Below are 18,388 nucleotides of genomic sequence, written 5' to 3' on the forward strand. Positions count from 1 at the left end.
CTAAACGCGAGCTATTGATCTACAACATAGATATGCTAATACTACCAGGACTAAGTTCATGATAAATTAAAGTTCAATTAATCATATTACTTAAGAACTCCCACTTAGATAGACATCCCTCTAATCATCTAAGTGATCACGTGATCCAAATCAACTAAAACATGTTTGATCATCACATGAGATGGAGTAGTTTTCAATGGTGAACATCACTATGTTGATCATATCTACTATATGATTCACGCTCGACCTTTCGGTCTCAGTGTTCCGAGGCCATATCTGCATATGCTAGGCTCGTCAAGTTTAACCCGGGTGTTCTGCGTGTGTAAAACTATCTTACACCCGTTGTAGATGAACGTTGAGCTTATCACACCCGATCATCACGTGGTGTCTCGGCACGACAAACTTTGGCAACGGTGCATACTCAGGGAGAACACTTTTACCTTCAAATTTAGTAAGGGATCATCTTATAAAGCTACCGCCGAACTAAGCAAAATAAGATGTATAAAAGATAAACATCACATGCAATCATAATATGTGACATGATATGACCATAATCATCTTGTGCTCTTGATCTCCATCTCCAAAGTACTGTCATGATCTCCATTGTTACCGGCATGACACTATGATCTCCATCATCTTGATCTTTTATCAACGTGTCATCACATGGTCGTCTCACCAGCCATTGCTTTTGCAACTATTGCTATCGCATAGCGATAAAGTAAAGCAATTACATAGCACTTGCATCTTATGCAAATAAAGAGACAACCATAAGGCTCCTACAAGTAGCCGATAACTTTAACAAAACATGATCATCTCATACAACAATTTATATTTCATCACATCTTGACCATATCACATCACAACATGCCCTGCAAAAACAAGTTAGACGTCCTCTACTTTGTTATTGCAAGTTTTTACGTGGCTGCTACGGTCTGAGCAAGAACCGGTCTTACCTACGCATCAAAACCACAACGATAGTTCGTCAAGTTAGTGTTGTTTTAACCTTCACAAGGACCAGGCGTAGCCACACTCTGTTCAACTAAAGTTGGAGAAACTGACACCCGCCAGCCACCTGTGTGCAAAGCACGTCGATAGAACCAGTCTCGCGTAAGCGTACGCGTAATGTCGGTCCGGACCGCTTGTAACACCCTCGATGCGGCTATATCTCCCACATGTCGAAGCACGACTTAGAGGCATAACCGCATTGAAAGCAATGTCGCAAGTGAGGTAATCTTCACACAACCCATGTAATACATAAGGGAAAAAGATACATAGTTGGCTTACAATCGCCACTTCACACAATACATGAATACAACATTACAACATCCAAATACAATCAAGGTCCGACTACGGAACCAAAATAAAAGAAGAACCCCAAATGCGACACGGTCCCCAATCGACCCCAACTGGGCTCCACTACTGATCAACTAGAACGAAACAACACAAAGGACAAGATCTTCATCGAGCTCCTCCTTGAGCTTGGTTGCGTCATCTGCACGGTTCAACGGCACCTGCAAGCTGGTTTTGGAAGTATTTGTGAGCCACGGGGGACTCAGCAATCTCGCACCCTTGCGATCAAGACTATTTAAGCTTATGGGTAAGGTAAAGGTATGAGGTGGAGCTGCAGCAAGCGACTAGCATATATGGTGGCTAACATACGCAAATGAGAGCGAGAAGAGAAGGCAAAGCACGGTCGATAAAAGTATGATCAAGAAGTGATCCTAAAACAACCTACGTCAAGCATAACTCCAACACCGTGTTCACTTCCCGGACTCCGCCGAAAAGAGACCATCACGGTTACACACGCGGTTGATGCGTTTTAATTAAGGTCAACTTCAGGTTTTCTACAACCGGACATTAAGAAATTCCCATCTGCCCATAACCGCGGGCACGGCTTTCGAAAGTTCAAATCCCTGCAGGGGTGTCCCAACTTAGCCCATCACAAGCTCTCACGGTCAACGAAGGATATTCCTTCTAGCGGGAACACTCGATCAGACTCGGAATCCCGGTTACAAGATATTTCGACAATGGTAAAACAAAACCAGCAACACCGCCCGAATGTGCCGACAAATCCCGATAGGAGCTGCACATATCTCGTTCTCAGGACACACTCAGATGAGACTAGCTACGAGTAAAACCAAACCTCAAGTTGCCCCGAGGTGGCCCCGCAGGAAGCTCAGTTTGGACCAACATTCAGAGGAGCACTGGCCCGGGGGGGTTAAAATAAAGATGACCCTTGGGCGCGCGACCCCCAAGGAAAAGAAAAGGCTAGGTGGCGAATGGTAAAACCAATGTTGGGCATTGCTGGAAGAGTTTTATTCAAGGCGAACTGTCAAGGGGGTCCCATTATTACCCAACCGCGTAAGGAACGCAAAATCCGGGAACATAACACCGATATGACGGAAACTAGGGCGGCAAGAGTGGAACAAAACACCAGGCATAAGGCCGAGCCTTCCACCCTTTACCAAGTATATAGATGCATTAATTAAATAAGATATATAGTGATATCCCAACAAGTAAACATGTTCCAACAAGGAACAACAACTCCATGTTCCAACAAGGAACATACTTCAATCTTCACCTGCAACTAACAACGCTATAAGAGGGGCTGAGCAAAGCGGTAACATAGCCAAACAACGGTTTGCTAGGACAAGGAGGGTTAGAGGCTTGGTTCAACAATATGGGAGGCATGATAAACAAGTCGTAGGTATCGCAGCATAGGCATAGCAAAAGAGCGAGCAACTAGCAAGCAAAGATAGAAGTGATTTCGAGGGTATGGTCATCTTGCCTGAGATCCCGCAAGGAAGAAGAACGAGTCCATGAAGAAGACAAACGTGCGTAGACGAACGAATCCTCACAACACGACGTTACCGTATTACCGAGACGAAGTACACCGGAAAGAAAGCAAACAACAAAGTAAACAACCACTACAACAACATGGCACGATGCGCAAACAAGTATGATGCATGTCCGGTTTAATGAAGCATGGCATGGCAAAGTGCACAAACAATGCTACAAATTAAGTGGAGCTCAATATGCAACTCCGTTGCATATTGATGAAACACCACATTCAAGCTATTTAGTTCGATCTCGTTTATGTACCCAACAATATTAAATGTTGTTAAACATGACAAGAGGTGAAGCATAATAAAACTACATAACTAGGCAAGTTTAAAAGAGGCCGGAAGCAACGAACAACAATTCCGGAAACTCCTCATGAGCATATTATAGATTTGGTACTGTTCTGCCCTAAACATTATTTTAGAGTTGTTAAACATGCAAGATGAGTGCACCAAGTAAATCTAGGCATTTTTCTACCCCATTTACATATAAAGATTATTTAATTCGGAGCTATGGTTATTTAGTTATGAAATAAATCATTTTAGCAAGTTATTAAGCAAATTTAAACAAACAGCATTTTAAACATTTTAAACATAGATGAAAGTGGCATATTATTAAACTAGACAAAATTCTAGACATATTACATATAAAGTTTGTTTTAATCCGATGCACGGTTATTAAATTATTATATGCATGAAGTTTAGGGACCTTTCTGCAAAACTATAACCCTCTGGATAAATAGAAAAATCGTAGACCTGGAAGAAAAAACATGAACGGGCCGAATCTGGCAGGCTGGCCCAACAACATGAAAGAAATAGAGGGGCTTCGCGGGGTGGATGCGGCAGCGCTGGGCCGGCTGGATCTGGGAGCCCAGCTCGACCAGGAGAGGGTCAACGCGCAACGACCCAGGTACAGCAGCGGTCATCTCGTCTCAGCCCGCACGAAGCAGAGGCACGGCGAGGCGGGACTTGAGCGCGGCGGCGAGGAGCTTGGCGGATGGCGGCGAGCGGTGCTGGGCATGCCTGCTTCGGTCGAAGATGGAGCGCCGGGATCGGTCGACGCGACTTGGCATCGTTCGTGCTCTGGCGAAGTAGGGGGAACGCAGGCGGGGCGCGGTCAACGCGAGATGTAGAGGAGGTCAGTCAACAGATGGGAGCGAGGGGAAAACCCCGGATCCGACGAGGGAAAGGGCCGGGACTGGCCTGAACGGGCCGGGGAAGTGTCGAACTTGCCGGAGATGGTGGTGGAGCAAGGACGAGGCGGCACTAGAAGCTCGCATGGGCGTCCATGGCGCGGGACACGGGGCGGTGAAGGAGCAGAAGGTTGACGAGGTCCCGTATGGGCGGCTTCGCGGATCCATCGGGGACAAACGAGTGACGCGCGCACGGCTGGACGACGGCAAGGCACGCTCGGGGAAGGAGCACGGCTGGGGCGGGGCACTCTTGCTCGGGAAGAGCTCCTGCGAGAGAGAGAGATGTGTGTGTGTGTGAGAGAGAGAGGGAGAGAAAGGAACCAGAGGAAGGGGAGAGACCACGGGGAAGGAGAGGGGCGGCGCTTATCTGATCATCACCGGCGGGGATAGCTGACTCCATGGACGGGCTTGAGAAGAAGCAGGGAAGGCGGGGCGCGATGGAGAGAAGGTGGAGGACGGAGGGGAGCGTGAGGGTGCAGCTGCTGCTGCCGGCGGCATCACTGATTGGATCGCTGTAGGTGAATCGGGAGGAGAGATGGAGGCTCCCAGTTGGGTGGATGGGCAAAAACGAGGTGGATCTGGGAAGATCCCGAGGGGAATGGTGAGTGGGTGGCGGCGGAAGAAGTGGATGGATGGGACAACTCTCCTCAAAATTAGGGTTGTTATCTATATATATGTTGTTGGATTAGGTTAGAGGGGCATTCGGTCCGTCCGATCGTAATCGGGCGGTCGAGAATAAATCGGTTAGAGAGTCCAAATAACAAAACGGAGACGTTTTGTAGATGTTTGGGGATGATCCGGACACAACGATGGCGACAGTCCGGGTCGGGTTCGGGACAACTTTCGGACGCGCACGTGAGGGGTTCGATGCACTGTGCAGAGAGGGTTTCGGACCGTGCGGTCGCATCAGACAACTCCAGAAGCGAAGAGGGGAAGGAGGATGGACTAGGTGGGCTGTGGCGAGACTTCGAGGGGGAGAAGAGAGAGGGAGGGCCCGGCATCTGTTTCGGGAGACCGAAAACGTTCGACGTTTTGACCGACTATAATGTCGCTATAGTTATCCGTTGGGGCGTCAAACGGACTCCGAACGTGATGAAACTTGGCAGGCGGTCTACTAACAACAAAACAACACCGCACGCCAACTTTCATCCCATTCCGAGAACATTTTCCGGCCACTTATAAAATACTATTTCGGACATGCCGCGGGCGTGTGCAAGTGTGGTTGGGCTCAGAACGGACAATGGAGAGAACTCGGAGAACCCGGACGAATGCAAGTTTTAAAACATGATGATGCAATGCACATGATGACATGATAAGATGCAACACGCAAGCAAATGACAAGGCAACAACAGCGAACAACTGGCAGACACCTGGCGCAACGGTCTCGGGGCGTTACAACACTCCACCACTACGAGAGGATCTCGTCCTGAGATCTAGAATGGCACCGGAGGGAAAAAGAAGAGGAAGAGAAGAGGTAAAACTAAGTTGCTCCTTTGACAAACGAGTGAAGCCAAAGAACCTTGAAAAGGTTAAGCCATATCGGGAAAAGAATACAACTGAGATAAATGAAGTTGAAAACACCCCGGTAGGGAAGAGGAACAAGGAATTACAAATTCGGACAGCACTTCGGTTGAAAAGAGATGAAAGACTTGATAAAATGAAAGAGCTTGAGCAAAGGGGCACAACACTCCGGTTAAAAGGATAAGCACGATCAAAACATGGTCCTGACAATCCGAGAAGATGGGTTGAGGAGATCAACATCACAATGCCTCCGGAACGAAAGAATAGAAGATAGATAATTGCCATAGGAGAATTGAGAAGAAAATGCCAACTTCTGTCACAAAAGAGCTTGAAGAGGCATATTTAGGGGAAAGGTCGAACAGAGTTGTTGGAAACATCAACAACGAAAAGAATACGCTTGATATGGTCTTATGGAATACATCTCAAATTATGAGGTGTCAACCTGCCACTCACGAGAAGCAGAATTGGATTGATATGAACAAGGAGACGAGAAAACTTGTCTCACCGGGAGGATAAATGAAGAACTTGCATCATTTATAAGCACCATAATTAGCAACAATCCTTAGGGAAGGCTTTAGGTGAAATATAACCCAAGATAACTCCAATGACGAGATTGATGGATTTAAGATATCTCAATCTTGACAACATGTGAATCATGAACCACATAGGGAAATCATCAAGAATGACATAATACCACCTCAAATGATACGGTAGAAAGAATTGAACTCCGGATTGCAAGATGAAGAATGCTTGAACTCCACTGAAAAGAATGTTGATGAACACTTGGAGAAGGAAATAAAACCTCGATGAACCATCATGTAGGACATCCATGAGGAACTCCGGTAAACAAAATGATGATAAAAGCAAGAGAAGTTGAAAACACAAGGTGAAACCTTGTAATGATTTAGAAGGATCTTTGCGACGAGATAAAGTGGAATCTTGGAACTCCAGAAAAGAAAGTTGATACAAGTGAAACCGAGAGTTTTAAGAGCCTCCGGAATAAGGAATTGAATTTACTCGATGAAACAAGAATAAGAATTACATTATGCTTATCCTTCACCAATTTAAATTGATGACAAACAATGGATTTGGCATATTACTTATTCTCGTAGAAAGGATTAAGATAGATGTAGCGTAAACTTGAGAAGGTCTTCCATGAACCACCGGTAGGATGAAACAACGAAAGAATGGATATGATAAACGAATGACGAGAAGTCTTGAACAAACCACCGTAAGAATTGAAAACGATTGAAGTAAAGATAAAGAAAACACTGGGAAGAATTTGCAAACGAACGAAGATGCTTGAGAGAATTTAGATACAAGTGAATGAAGGGATCACGAACTGATTAGAGAATATTTGAATGGTGCACCGGTAAGATTGGAGGATGATAACTGAAAGGCTGAGAACGAATAACTTTGAGATGATGGGCTCCAGATAATCAAACTGAAAAGACTCCTGAATTGCTCCGGATGGGTGAAAAGAAATCTCACAATCAAAACCAATTATGAGAGGATGGCAGAGAATGGGGCAATATTTAAAAGAAACTCTTCTTCGGTCTTCAAAATCTGAGAATGACGATGAGGAACACCACCAAATTATTTAGACACTCCGGAAGAATCAAAACGAAGAGGTTGGGCCAACGATGAAAAGAATTCGACAGATCTTGGAGAAAAGCATTTGACTGATGATAAATCATTCTTACGTAAAACTTTAGAAAATAATTTGAGAATAACTCCGGAAAAAATTAGAAGAGTCAGGTAAGATCCTGGGAAAAGACCTGTGGGTTAGGGCCCACTCAAAAGAAAAACCGTAGAACGATTTGAAGAAGAGGTTGCACCGGTTGAATTAAATGGCTTGAATAAGATAACATCTTCGAAAGATCTTGAACGAAAGCAGAGTGGAAAACACGAATCTTCGAGATATCTTGAGCACTCCGGAACAGATGGATAGCGAGAAGTGAATTATTATGAGGTGCGCTGGCATGAGAAAGCATAGAAATGAGGAAGAATATGATCAACAAAGTTTGAATTGGATCCACCGGAGAAGAAGAAGAGTGACGAGTGACGAATTTGAAGCTCCGCTAGAATCTTCCTGATAATCACCGGGTAAGAACATTGACGAAAAAGAATGGGGAGACTTCATATCAATAAGATGATACTTGATTAAGAAATCTGAGTCCTTGAAGAAAAAGGGTGGGTGGGTGGGAAAAAACAAAGTCAACTTGGAACGGATGAAGACAACACCGTTGAGAAGAACTGATACTTGATCTTACTGATATTGAAATGATCGGATCCACTTGAAGAGAGACACACCGGTTAAAAGGATTGACATGACACTATCGATTATCATGAAGTATTAGTATCCACATAGGAATATGAGAACACCGTTTAGAGAAGGTATGGAATCAACATTTGACTTCGAAGCAACTCGAATACCACAACTCCAAACAAAAACAAAGGATTGGCTTGCAGAATAAGCCGGAACAAATGTATGATAGAGATTTCATCCGAAGTTTTCATGGTGGGGCCTACACGGGCTCGATCGTACAACACCATCATGTACAAGGCAGTGCACATGACATACGAAGCGTCCCCGAGTCGGCATAGCCAAGGACTCTTTAAGACACAACGAGACCACTGTAAAACCAACCGTGGATAGGCGGACCACTAGACGTCGAATCCAATTTCATATCATACATCTGTCGGAAAGATATCCTAAGAGCTACTTGAATTCCCACTTATAAACTCTCGAAACTTTCCGGTTATGCAATCAGGTGTCGGGGATACAAGGGAAGCATAATATCTCACCCAAAACTAGCAAATCCTACATCCAGCTGTATCCATCCTTCAACACATAACCAAGAAACCTTCGGAAATCATCTACCTCAACCTTCGAAAAGCATCCGTTATACGAGTTATGGCAATACTCCCGAACTCCCGCCCCAGTACTGGGTGGCGTCGAGGTTATCTCACCAACAACTGCATAAAAGAGATTTTCGATGTCGGCGTACTAAACTCAGGTATTTCAGAACTGCAACGATAAAATTGTGACGACAACACCTCGGAGCTCAACTCCCCGGGACACTGCCACAACCCCTAAATGTCAGGAGGCACCAAGAACAACGTTCTCATCACAAATCGATCGGAACGATTCCAAGATACCCGCGTGATCCTAAAAAAATTAGTAAAATTTGAGAAGAGAAGAGACAAAACTCTACGTCAGGATGCCTTACCAGAGCGATGAAGGGACTGGGGAGTAAAAAGAATTCCTAACTCTCCGGTATATAATTCCTAAATGACTCAAAACATTTTTCTAGACTCAACAACGTCCGCTAATTCGATCAAGTAGTGGGGGCTCCTAAGGTCGGGGAAGGCTCTGATTACCAACTTGTAACACCCTCGATGCGGCTATATCTCCCACGTGTCGAAGCACGACTTAGAGGCATAAACGCATTGAAAGCAATGTCGCAAGTGAGGTAATCTTCACACAACCCATGTAATACATAAGGGAAAAAGATACATAGTTGGCTTACAATCGCCACTTCACACAATACATGAATACAGCATTACAACATCCAAATACAATCAAGGTCCGACTACGGAACCAAAATAAAAGAAGAACCCCAAATGCGACACGGTCCCCAATCAACCCCAACTGGGCTCCACTACTGATCAACTAGAACGAAACAACACAAAGGACAAGATCTTCATCGAGCTCCTCCTTGAGCTTGGTTGCGTCATCTGCACGGTTCAACGGCACCTGCAAGCTGGTTTTGGAAGTATTTGTGAGCCACGGGGGACTCAACAATCTCGCACCCTTGCGATCAAGACTATTTAAGCTTATGGGTAAGGTAAAGGTATGAGGTGGAGCTGCAGCAAGCGACTAGCATATATGGTGGCTAACATACGCAAATGAGAGCGAGAAGAGAAGGCAAAGCACGGTCGATAAAAGTATGATCAAGAAGTGATCCTAAAACAACCTACGTCAAGCATAACTCCAACACCGTGTTCACTTCCCGGACTCCGCCGGAAAGAGACCATCACGGTTACACACGCGGTTGATGCGTTTTAATTAAGGTCAACTTCAGGTTTTCTACAACCGGACATTAAGAAATTCCCATCTACCCATAACCGCGGGCACGGCTTTCGAAAGTTCAAATCCCTGCAGGGGTGTCCCAACTTAGCCCATCACAAGCTCTCACGGTCAACGAAGGATATTCCTTCTAGCGGGAACACTCGATCAGACTCGGAATCCCGGTTACAAGACATTTCGACAATGGTAAAACAAAACCAGCAACACCACCCGAATGTGCCGACAAATCCCGATAGGAGCTGCACATATCTCGTTCTCAGGACACACTCAGATGAGACTAGCTACGAGTAAAACCAAACCTCAAGTTGCCCCGAGGTGGCCCCGCAGGCAGCTTAGTTTGGACCAACACTCAGAGGAGCACTGGCCCGGGGGGGTTAAAATAAAGATGACCCTTGGGCGCGCGACCCCCAAGGGAAAAGAAAAGGCTAGGTGGCGAATGGTAAAACCAATGTTGGGCATTGCTGGAAGAGTTTTATTCAAGGTGAACTGTCAAGGGGGTCCCATTATTACCAAACCGCGTAAGGAACGCAAAGTCCGGGAACATAACACCGATATGACGGAAACTAGGGCGGCAAGAGTGGAACAAAACACTAGGCATAAGGTCGAGCCTTCCACCCTTTACCAAGTATATAGATGCATTAATTAAATAAGATATATAGTGATATCCCAACAAGTAAACATGTTCCAACAAGGAACAACAACTCCATGTTCCAACAAGGAACATACTTCAATCTTCACCTGCAACTAACAACGCTATAAGAGGGGCTGAGCAAAGCGGTAACATAGCCAAATAACGGTTTGCTAGGACAAGGAGGGTTAGAGGCTTGGTTCAATAATATGGGAGGCATGATAAGCAAGTCGTAGGTATCGCAGCATAGGCATAGCAAAAGAGCGAGCAACTAGCAAGCAAAGATAGAAGTGATTTCGAGGGTATGGTCATCTTGCCTGAGATCCCGCAAGGAAGAAGAATGAGTCCATGAAGAAGACAAACGTGCGTAGACGAACGAATCCTCACAACACGACGTTACCGGATTACCGAGACGAAGTACACCGGAAAGAAAGCAAACAACAAAGTAAACAACCACTACAACAACATGGCACGATGCGCAAACAAGTATGATGCATGTCCGGTTTAATGAAGCATGGCATGGCAAAGTGCACAAACAATGCTACAAATTAAGTGGAGCTCAATATGCAACTCCGTTGCATATTGACGAAACACCACATTCAAGCTATTTAATTCAAACCATTCCGGTGTCCGAATATAGTCGTCCAATATATCAATCTTCATGTCTCGACCATTTTGAGACTCCTCATCATGTCCGTGATCACATCCGAGACTCCGAACTACCTTCGGTACATCAAAACACATAAACTCATAATATAACCGTCATCAAACTTTAAGCGTGCGGACCCTACGGGTTCGAGAACCATGTAGACATGACCGAGACACGCCTCCGGTCAATAACCAATAGCAGAACCTGGATGCTCATATTGGCTCCTACATATTCTACAAAGATCTTTATCGGTCAAACCGCATAACAACATACGTTGTTCCCTTTGTCATCGGTATGTTACTTGCCCGAGATTCGATCGTCGGTATCTCAATACCTAGTTCAATCTCGTTACCGGCAAGTCTCTTTACTCGTTTCGTAATACATCATCCTGCAACTAACTCATTAGTTGCAATGCTTGCAAGGCTTAAGTGATGTGTACTACCGAGTGGGCCCAGAGATACCTCTCCGACAATCGGAGTGACAAATCCTAATCTTGAAATACGCCAACCCAACAAGTACCTTTGGAGACACATGTAGGGAACCTTTATAATCACCCAGTTACGTTGTGACGTTTGGTAGCACACAAAGTGTTCCTCCGGTAAACGGGAGTTGCATAATCTCATAGTCACAGGAACATGTATAAGTCATGAAGAAAGCAATAGCAACAAACTAAACGATCAAGTGCTAAGCTAATGGAATGGGTCAAGTCAATCACATCATTCTCCTAATGATGTGATCTCGTTAATCAAATAACAACTCTTTGTCTATGGTTAGGAAACATAACCATCTTTGATTCAATGAGCTAGTCAAGTAGAGGCATACTAGTGACACTCTGTTTTGTCTATGTATTCACACATGTATCATGTTTCCGGTTAATACAATTCTAGCATGAATAATAAACATTTATCATGATATAAGGAAATAAATAATAACTTTAGTATTGCCTCTAGGGCATATTTCCTTCACAACCAGACAATGCGCGACATGGCCTATAGTCTGTATTAGCTCAGCCAACCTGAATTGGTGATGCAAGGGAGCAAAAATCGATGCAAGTAACCATGCACGCCCTTAACAATCGACATAAGCCTCAGAGCTCGTGTTTTCCATCCGGGTCCTCTTTTATGATCCTTGTAACTCCCCAAAATAATGATTATATTACCTATAGATGTAGTAGGGAGTCTAGAGACATTGTCGAGAGCAAATCATGTGCACTATCAGATTTAAGGATTACTACATGTCCAAAGTGAAGGGAAGACCTATGAAACAAGTGCATATCCTAGCCGTGTCAATAATACCACACAAAGCAACATTTCCTATGTTGATATGTTGACCGTTCCCTTAGAATTATGAGCAACAACGCTGGCACTACCATTCATAGTATAAAACTTGAGTCTAGTGTGAAAGTAATAGCACCAGACAACGGATTATAGTCTAAAGGTAAATGTAACAAGCTTTATTTTGGAAATAAATGAAATAACATATAGTCTTAGATATATTTGCTTGAAGGAGTTTTCTTTCACGTTTGTGCGCTACTTTGTTGATTTTCTTCTTAATTATAACTTCCATTGTCATTTTAGGCTAAGATCACAATTCTTGTCACCATGTAAACTAAGATTGGTACTTATATTCACATGGTCTACATCTATTTCCCCCACATATATAGTATATACGTATGGAATCTCAATTGCTTTAACTTGGATGTTCATTTTTGTTGGGATGATTTGTGATCTTTAATTGAAGATATAGACGGCTTGTGACATAAAAAGAAGTTGCACTAAATTGATTATTGGAACGGGTTGGCCCATGCATTAGTTGGCATGCATAAGTTCCTGATTAGTTGCAAATGCATCTGCATATTAAAGTGCTTCTCGATTCTATGCGTGCATGGAAAGAGTGACCTTTTTGTCATCTATAGTCGAATGAATAGTTATAATACGTGAGTTAGCTATTGGATGCACTTTAATGTTGTTATAGTTAGGTAGAATCTAAACAAACATGGTTAATAAAATTACAACATGCTATTGGTACTATAGCGAAATTTAAGTTGTGACGTGTTGCCTTCCTTTTTAGAGCGTACCATGGTAGTTGGTAAAGAATATAGTCATGCATCCATGGTGAGATAAAACAATATGCACGGGAGGGGCTTTTTGGCTCCCGGGAGAGTAACATGAAAAAAAACTAGTAAATGTTTATAAAAAATCTGAAAATTTTGTGGATGTTAGTATTAGTGTCGCAAGCATGCTTGAAATGGAGCAGCATTGTTCCGTCGGTGAAAAAAAACAAATTTAAGGTGACATTTGGGGGTAACATTTGGTGTTCTTTTTTTGCACATGCTAAAATGCTTAACATTTTTGCCTTAAAATTTGCAGTTAGCATTTGGATGTAACTAACAACACATAAAATTTTTGTCATGATTTTTTGACATTTAAAAAGTTATTTTTAGGCCCGGGAGCACGTGCTCCCGGGAGTCGAATTGAATTTCTGAATATGCACCATATAACGATAAACAAAGTGTTGTCTCTTCATTTTAATGGTATTTTCTAGGGACAATCATAGTTTCTTTTCTCAGACGAAGGACAATCGTTTATCTGTTTCGGGTCTGAAATATCTTCCACGCGGTTATTGTCTACCCTCTGCATTTTAGAGGGGTAGGGGGGCGATTGTTGGCTGGGTAGACGGCGCGCCCACGCTGATCCCTGAGGAGAATGAAGAGTGCGGGAGGTCGATGGCGACCCGATGGTCGATGGCGATGCTCCGGGACATCAGAGGGCTGGTGGGGTGAAACGTGGTCCCCATGGTCTTGGGGAAGTATTGGGTCATAAAAAGGAGATGAAAAAATGAAGCTATTGGACGAAGTTTTTTGCCGAACTTCTTCGATACAGACAAAGAAAACAAAGGGAGTTGTCGGAGATGTTCTTACCACCTCTTTTCTTTGTGTGGCTAATTCTTAACTCTAGTATATTGAGCAAGAAATTTTTGGGATGAAACTTACCATATGTTCTAGTTTTAAACTTAACTTACTAGATAACGTTGTTCTGATGCAAAACAAACTTGGTGTCAATAAAGGAGGATCACTGCCGTGCCAAATCGCTTGGAGTGAGAAGTGAAAATGATAGTAACCCTAACAGGACGTTCAATTTTTCTTATGCATGACACCTTGCATATTCCTCTCACGTTGTTATTGTTTTCTCTTCATGGATTACTTGTCACCTTCACGAAAACCAAACCGTGGCGATTCAACCGAGGACAACTTAGCGATAAAACCCCAAGATTAGCGTAAATAAAACTCTGGGCTCACAAAAATGCGTGCACCCGGCAGCCTATAAAATGGGGGCACAGATCTGATGCCGAAGGTAGTTGTGAGCGTCGCGGAAAAAAAATTAAACAAAAATAAAAAAAGAGGGGGCGAGGAAGAAACCGAAACACTCACACAGAACACCACACCCCCCACCCCGGCGACACACCACCCCTCCCACCCCAAATCTCAGATCAGAGCGCCGGGAGATCTGCCATTTCCGGGTGGAGGGATCGAGCCCCGCGCTTCTCGAGTAAGGATTCCGCCTCCCCCTCCCCCTCCCTTCCGCCGCAGCCTTTTCGGGGGGACGCGCGATCTGGCGCGGGTTTTTGGCGCGAGCAGCTGCGATTTGGGGGCGGGTTCGTTGGTCGGTTTGCTGGATTTAGGAGGGGTTCCGGGGTGTGGAGTTGCGCTCCTGGAGCACTCCCTGATGGGGTTCCGTGGAGGAGCATCCGGACTATGAGCAGGGCAGGGTTGTGTGTAGCAGAGCGTCGGGATCAGTAGGGTTGTGTGTAGCAGAGCGTTCGGGATCAGCAGGGTTGCTGCGTCGCGTAGTGTTTGTTGTCTATCAGCTTTGCAAGTAGAGATACGAATTCGGATTCGCAGGTGGATTACTGGGCTAGGAGGGATTTTGGGGTTAGAGCTGCGTTGTTGGAGCAGTTGTTGCTGTTATTCCGTGGAGGAAGAGCATTCGGTTCCCATGAGTAGCTGCATCCGGGCATGAGCAGGCTTGTTTTTACTGGAGCAGAAGGAAACAGTAGGGCTCCTGCATTATATGTTGCTAATTGCGTTCAGAACCAGTAGTTCTCAGGTAAATTGTAGTAGTGTGCGCTGTTTAGACAAATTTCTGCTTAATCTTGGGGCATTTTATTTAACTCAGGTGCAAGCAGCACCATCTTTGTTCACTGTGTAATCATCTGAAATGGCTTTAATTCATTACTGCAGTTAAATCCTGGGCTCTGTATCTTGTGTGGATGGCATTTGTGCCTCAGAGACTCTAGCTCACCAAGTGTTGATTTGAACCTGTGAAGATAGAGATGGGTTCTCCGAGAAAATCCGACAAGAAGGCCGCCTTAGACTTTGCAGCATGGGGTTTCAATATCACCTCATCCGTTGGGATCATCATGGTCAACAAAGCCTTAATGGCTACACATGGATTCAGTTTTGGTATGTTTTTAGCTTTGGTGAAGAATTATGTAGTCACATACATCATTAATTCAACCTATTCACATCTTGTTCTTTACTTTTGGCAGTGAGTAGGATTATGTTATGATGTATTTTGCTCTATATCTTTCAATTTCTGTCTGACTTCAATTTGACTATCGTAGGCTTCTCCTTCTGAATTGCGCATTAGTATTGCTCTGCTGATTTTAGTGTACAAAGGGATCAGGAAGTTATTTTAAACCTTTTGTGATCCCCAATTGGTACTGCAAATTCCATGCATGTAAATTCTAGATGCTCTTTTGTTGATAAATCTTTAATTACAGATGAGTATGTCAGCATTTGACCTACTCATAACAGTTTTTTCAACTAGATTACTTTTATAGTGATCTGAGAGTCAGGGATTTGACTGTTAGGCAATCCTAGGTGTCTGCTGCTATGCTAACCTGCTTGGCGTAAACTTGGGATGCGTCTGTTGAACATAAGAAGCATGCTAATCTAATATGATTTATTGTTATACTAGGTAGCGATAACTTACAAGTTCTATGAGGTTTCTGACCCTCAACAAACTGCACATGTGTTAAAACTTGGATAAACTCCTGCCATGTCACTGATTATGATTTATGCCTTTTGCAGCCACAACATTAACTGGCCTTCATTTATTGACAACGACCTTGATGACTATTGTGTTTCGGTGGTTAGGCCTGAGCCAGCCCTCTCACTTACCGCTACCAGATCTGATTAAGTTTGTAATCTTTTCAAATTTGTCGATCGTTGGCATGAATGTGAGCTTGATGTGGAATTCTGTGGGGTTTTATCAGGTCAGTGTAGTTTCTGACTTTCTGTTACCTATAAGCTATGTATCTTCGCATTATTAGCTCTTAATTAATTCTTTTCTTTTGTTCAGATAGCAAAGCTGTGCATGATACCCGCATCATGTCTTCTGGAAGTTGTCTTTGATCGTGTACATTATTCACGGGACACAAAGCTGAGCATAATGGTTGTACTTATAGGCGTTGCAGTTTGCACTGTTACTGATGTCAGTGTGAATGCAAAAGGCATGCTTGCAGCTGTTATAGCTGTCTGGAGTACAGCTTTCCAACAATATGTAAGTTGAAATACCTATACTTGTATGGTGACTGTATATGTCTTCCAAGTCAATAGAATCCTGTTGCTGAAAGATAAATCACACACACACACACAATAAAATAAAAAATAATCATGATAGTGTTACATGCTTATCTATTAGAGGTCTTGAAACAATGATCGAATAAGAGGCCAATCTTTATAATGTTTACAGACATTACTATGCATTCTGTTGTTTAACCTCATGACTGACTGTTATTTGATTATGTTTGCTGCCATTCTGTTATTTGTTCTTATCATGTATTGGAAAGAGTACCCACTTGAAATACTGTTAATTCTTTTTTCCCCTTTTTTGCAGTATGTTCATTATCTGCAGCGGAAGTACTCTCTGAACTCATTCAATCTCCTAGGCCACACTGCTCCAGCCCAAGCAGGTTCCCTCCTGTTAGTAGGGCCCTTTGTGGATTTCTTGTTGACTGGCAAAAGGGTGGATCACTTCAATTTCACATCGCTTTCTCTGGTAAGAAATCAATATTGTAACAGTGTTTCATGTCCCTGAACCTATGGTGATCTATGTTGCAGCTTCTGTATAAGCAATTGATTAGCTGGTTTATGTTTGCTTAGAGATAAAGTGGGAAATGGCCAGCATTTTAGGGAACATTATTGTGGAAAACTTCTGTTGCTCTGCTTTGTTGAATCTCATATTTAGTTGAATTCGTGGCTTTTCATTTCCTCACGTGACTAGCTTGACTAGAATTTTGATTTTAGTGTTTGCAAGATTAGTTTGTCTACACATTCAACCTCTTTATTTTGTCATCTATCTTATCATTGCATTTTGTGACTGCAGTTATTCGTCGTACTCTCATGCATCATCGCCATCGGCGTTAATCTGAGCCAGTTCATCTGCATCGGCCGGTTCTCTGCTGTATCTTTCCAAGTCTTAGGCCACATGAAGACTGTGCTGGTCCTCTTCCTTGGCTTTCTCTTCTTTGGCAAGGAGGGCCTGAACCTACACGTAGTCCTTGGGATGATCCTTGCTGTTCTTGGAATGATGTGGTATGGGAACGCATCAGCGAAGCCAGGCGGCAAAGAGCGTCGGAGTGTCCTCCCAGTGAGGTCCGACAGGCACAATGGAGGTTCAGAAGACAAGGATGGTGGTGAGAAGTGATTTTTGCAATTGGCAACTGCAGTGCGTGCATATTTTTTCCCTTGAGGTTTCTGGTGACACACAACACATCGAAGGAAGACAGTCTGGTATTGTTCTTGATAGAGGTTACTACAGAAGCTGAACCTTACCCCACCTAGGAACTCGGCACCGTTCTCGTTATAGGTTACATACATTACCGTCACATTTTTTCGATACATTCATAGTCACGAGATGTTTTACAAGGTTTGAGTATAGTATAATCCTTTAGAAGTAAGTCGTATGTGAAGGTTGTGGAATTGTGGTGAAGAATGTTGGAAGTTAAGGCCTTGTTTTGATCTTGTGGAAGTATGGACTACACATTAGGATCATTTCTGAATTGTCATTACTGAATGAAATTCATTATCGGGGTTTTATAGACCATATTTCGCCCAATCATGTTATTGTGTGTACTTGATATATATTTCCTGATACACAGACGGTAGACATCTCCCCCTCTTCTTTCTGGGAGTAGTAAACGTCGGTGTATCAGTGTATGCAATCTCCAAGGAAAGCTATATTTACGAACTAAATCATATGGACACGTTTATTGCAATTGTTTAGTCATCGAACATTTTTAGAACGCAGAAATTTATTAAAGATCATTTTGTTCCCGCATGTCCCTATATGTCCGTGGACAGCGACCGCCGGTCACCCTTAGTATGGAGTTTGGAAATATTTCATCTCCCTCAGTATGGAGTTTGTGGCACCATTATTCACAAGGCATAATTCCTCTTCC

At 43.6% G+C, this 18,388-nt stretch overlaps 2 protein-coding genes across 2 annotated transcripts in view; both read left to right on the forward strand.

Annotated features, from left to right (window-relative positions):
* Positions 1-13,297, forward strand: part of LOC123101299 (uncharacterized) — a 61,457-nt gene extending 48,160 nt beyond the window's left edge. The window contains exon 3 of the mRNA XM_044522811.1: positions 13,294-13,297. Within this exon, the coding sequence (XP_044378746.1) occupies positions 13,294-13,297 (4 nt within the window). The remainder of the gene's footprint in view (positions 1-13,293) is intronic.
* A 982-nt stretch (positions 13,298-14,279) lies between these two features.
* On the forward strand, positions 14,280-18,033 carry LOC123103105 (UDP-rhamnose/UDP-galactose transporter 6). Its single transcript, XM_044524595.1, has 6 exons — positions 14,280-14,472; positions 15,165-15,386; positions 16,017-16,201; positions 16,288-16,488; positions 16,825-16,986; positions 17,314-18,033. The coding sequence occupies exons 2-6, from the start codon at positions 15,257-15,259 to the stop codon at positions 17,632-17,634; spliced, it is 999 nt and encodes a 332-aa protein (XP_044380530.1). The 5' UTR covers positions 14,280-14,472; positions 15,165-15,256; the 3' UTR covers positions 17,635-18,033.
* The last annotated feature ends 355 nt before the right edge of the window (positions 18,034-18,388 follow it).

The sequence above is a fragment of the Triticum aestivum genome, chromosome 5A, assembly GCF_018294505.1.
Source record: "Triticum aestivum cultivar Chinese Spring chromosome 5A, IWGSC CS RefSeq v2.1, whole genome shotgun sequence".
NCBI lineage: Eukaryota > Viridiplantae > Streptophyta > Magnoliopsida > Poales > Poaceae > Triticum > Triticum aestivum.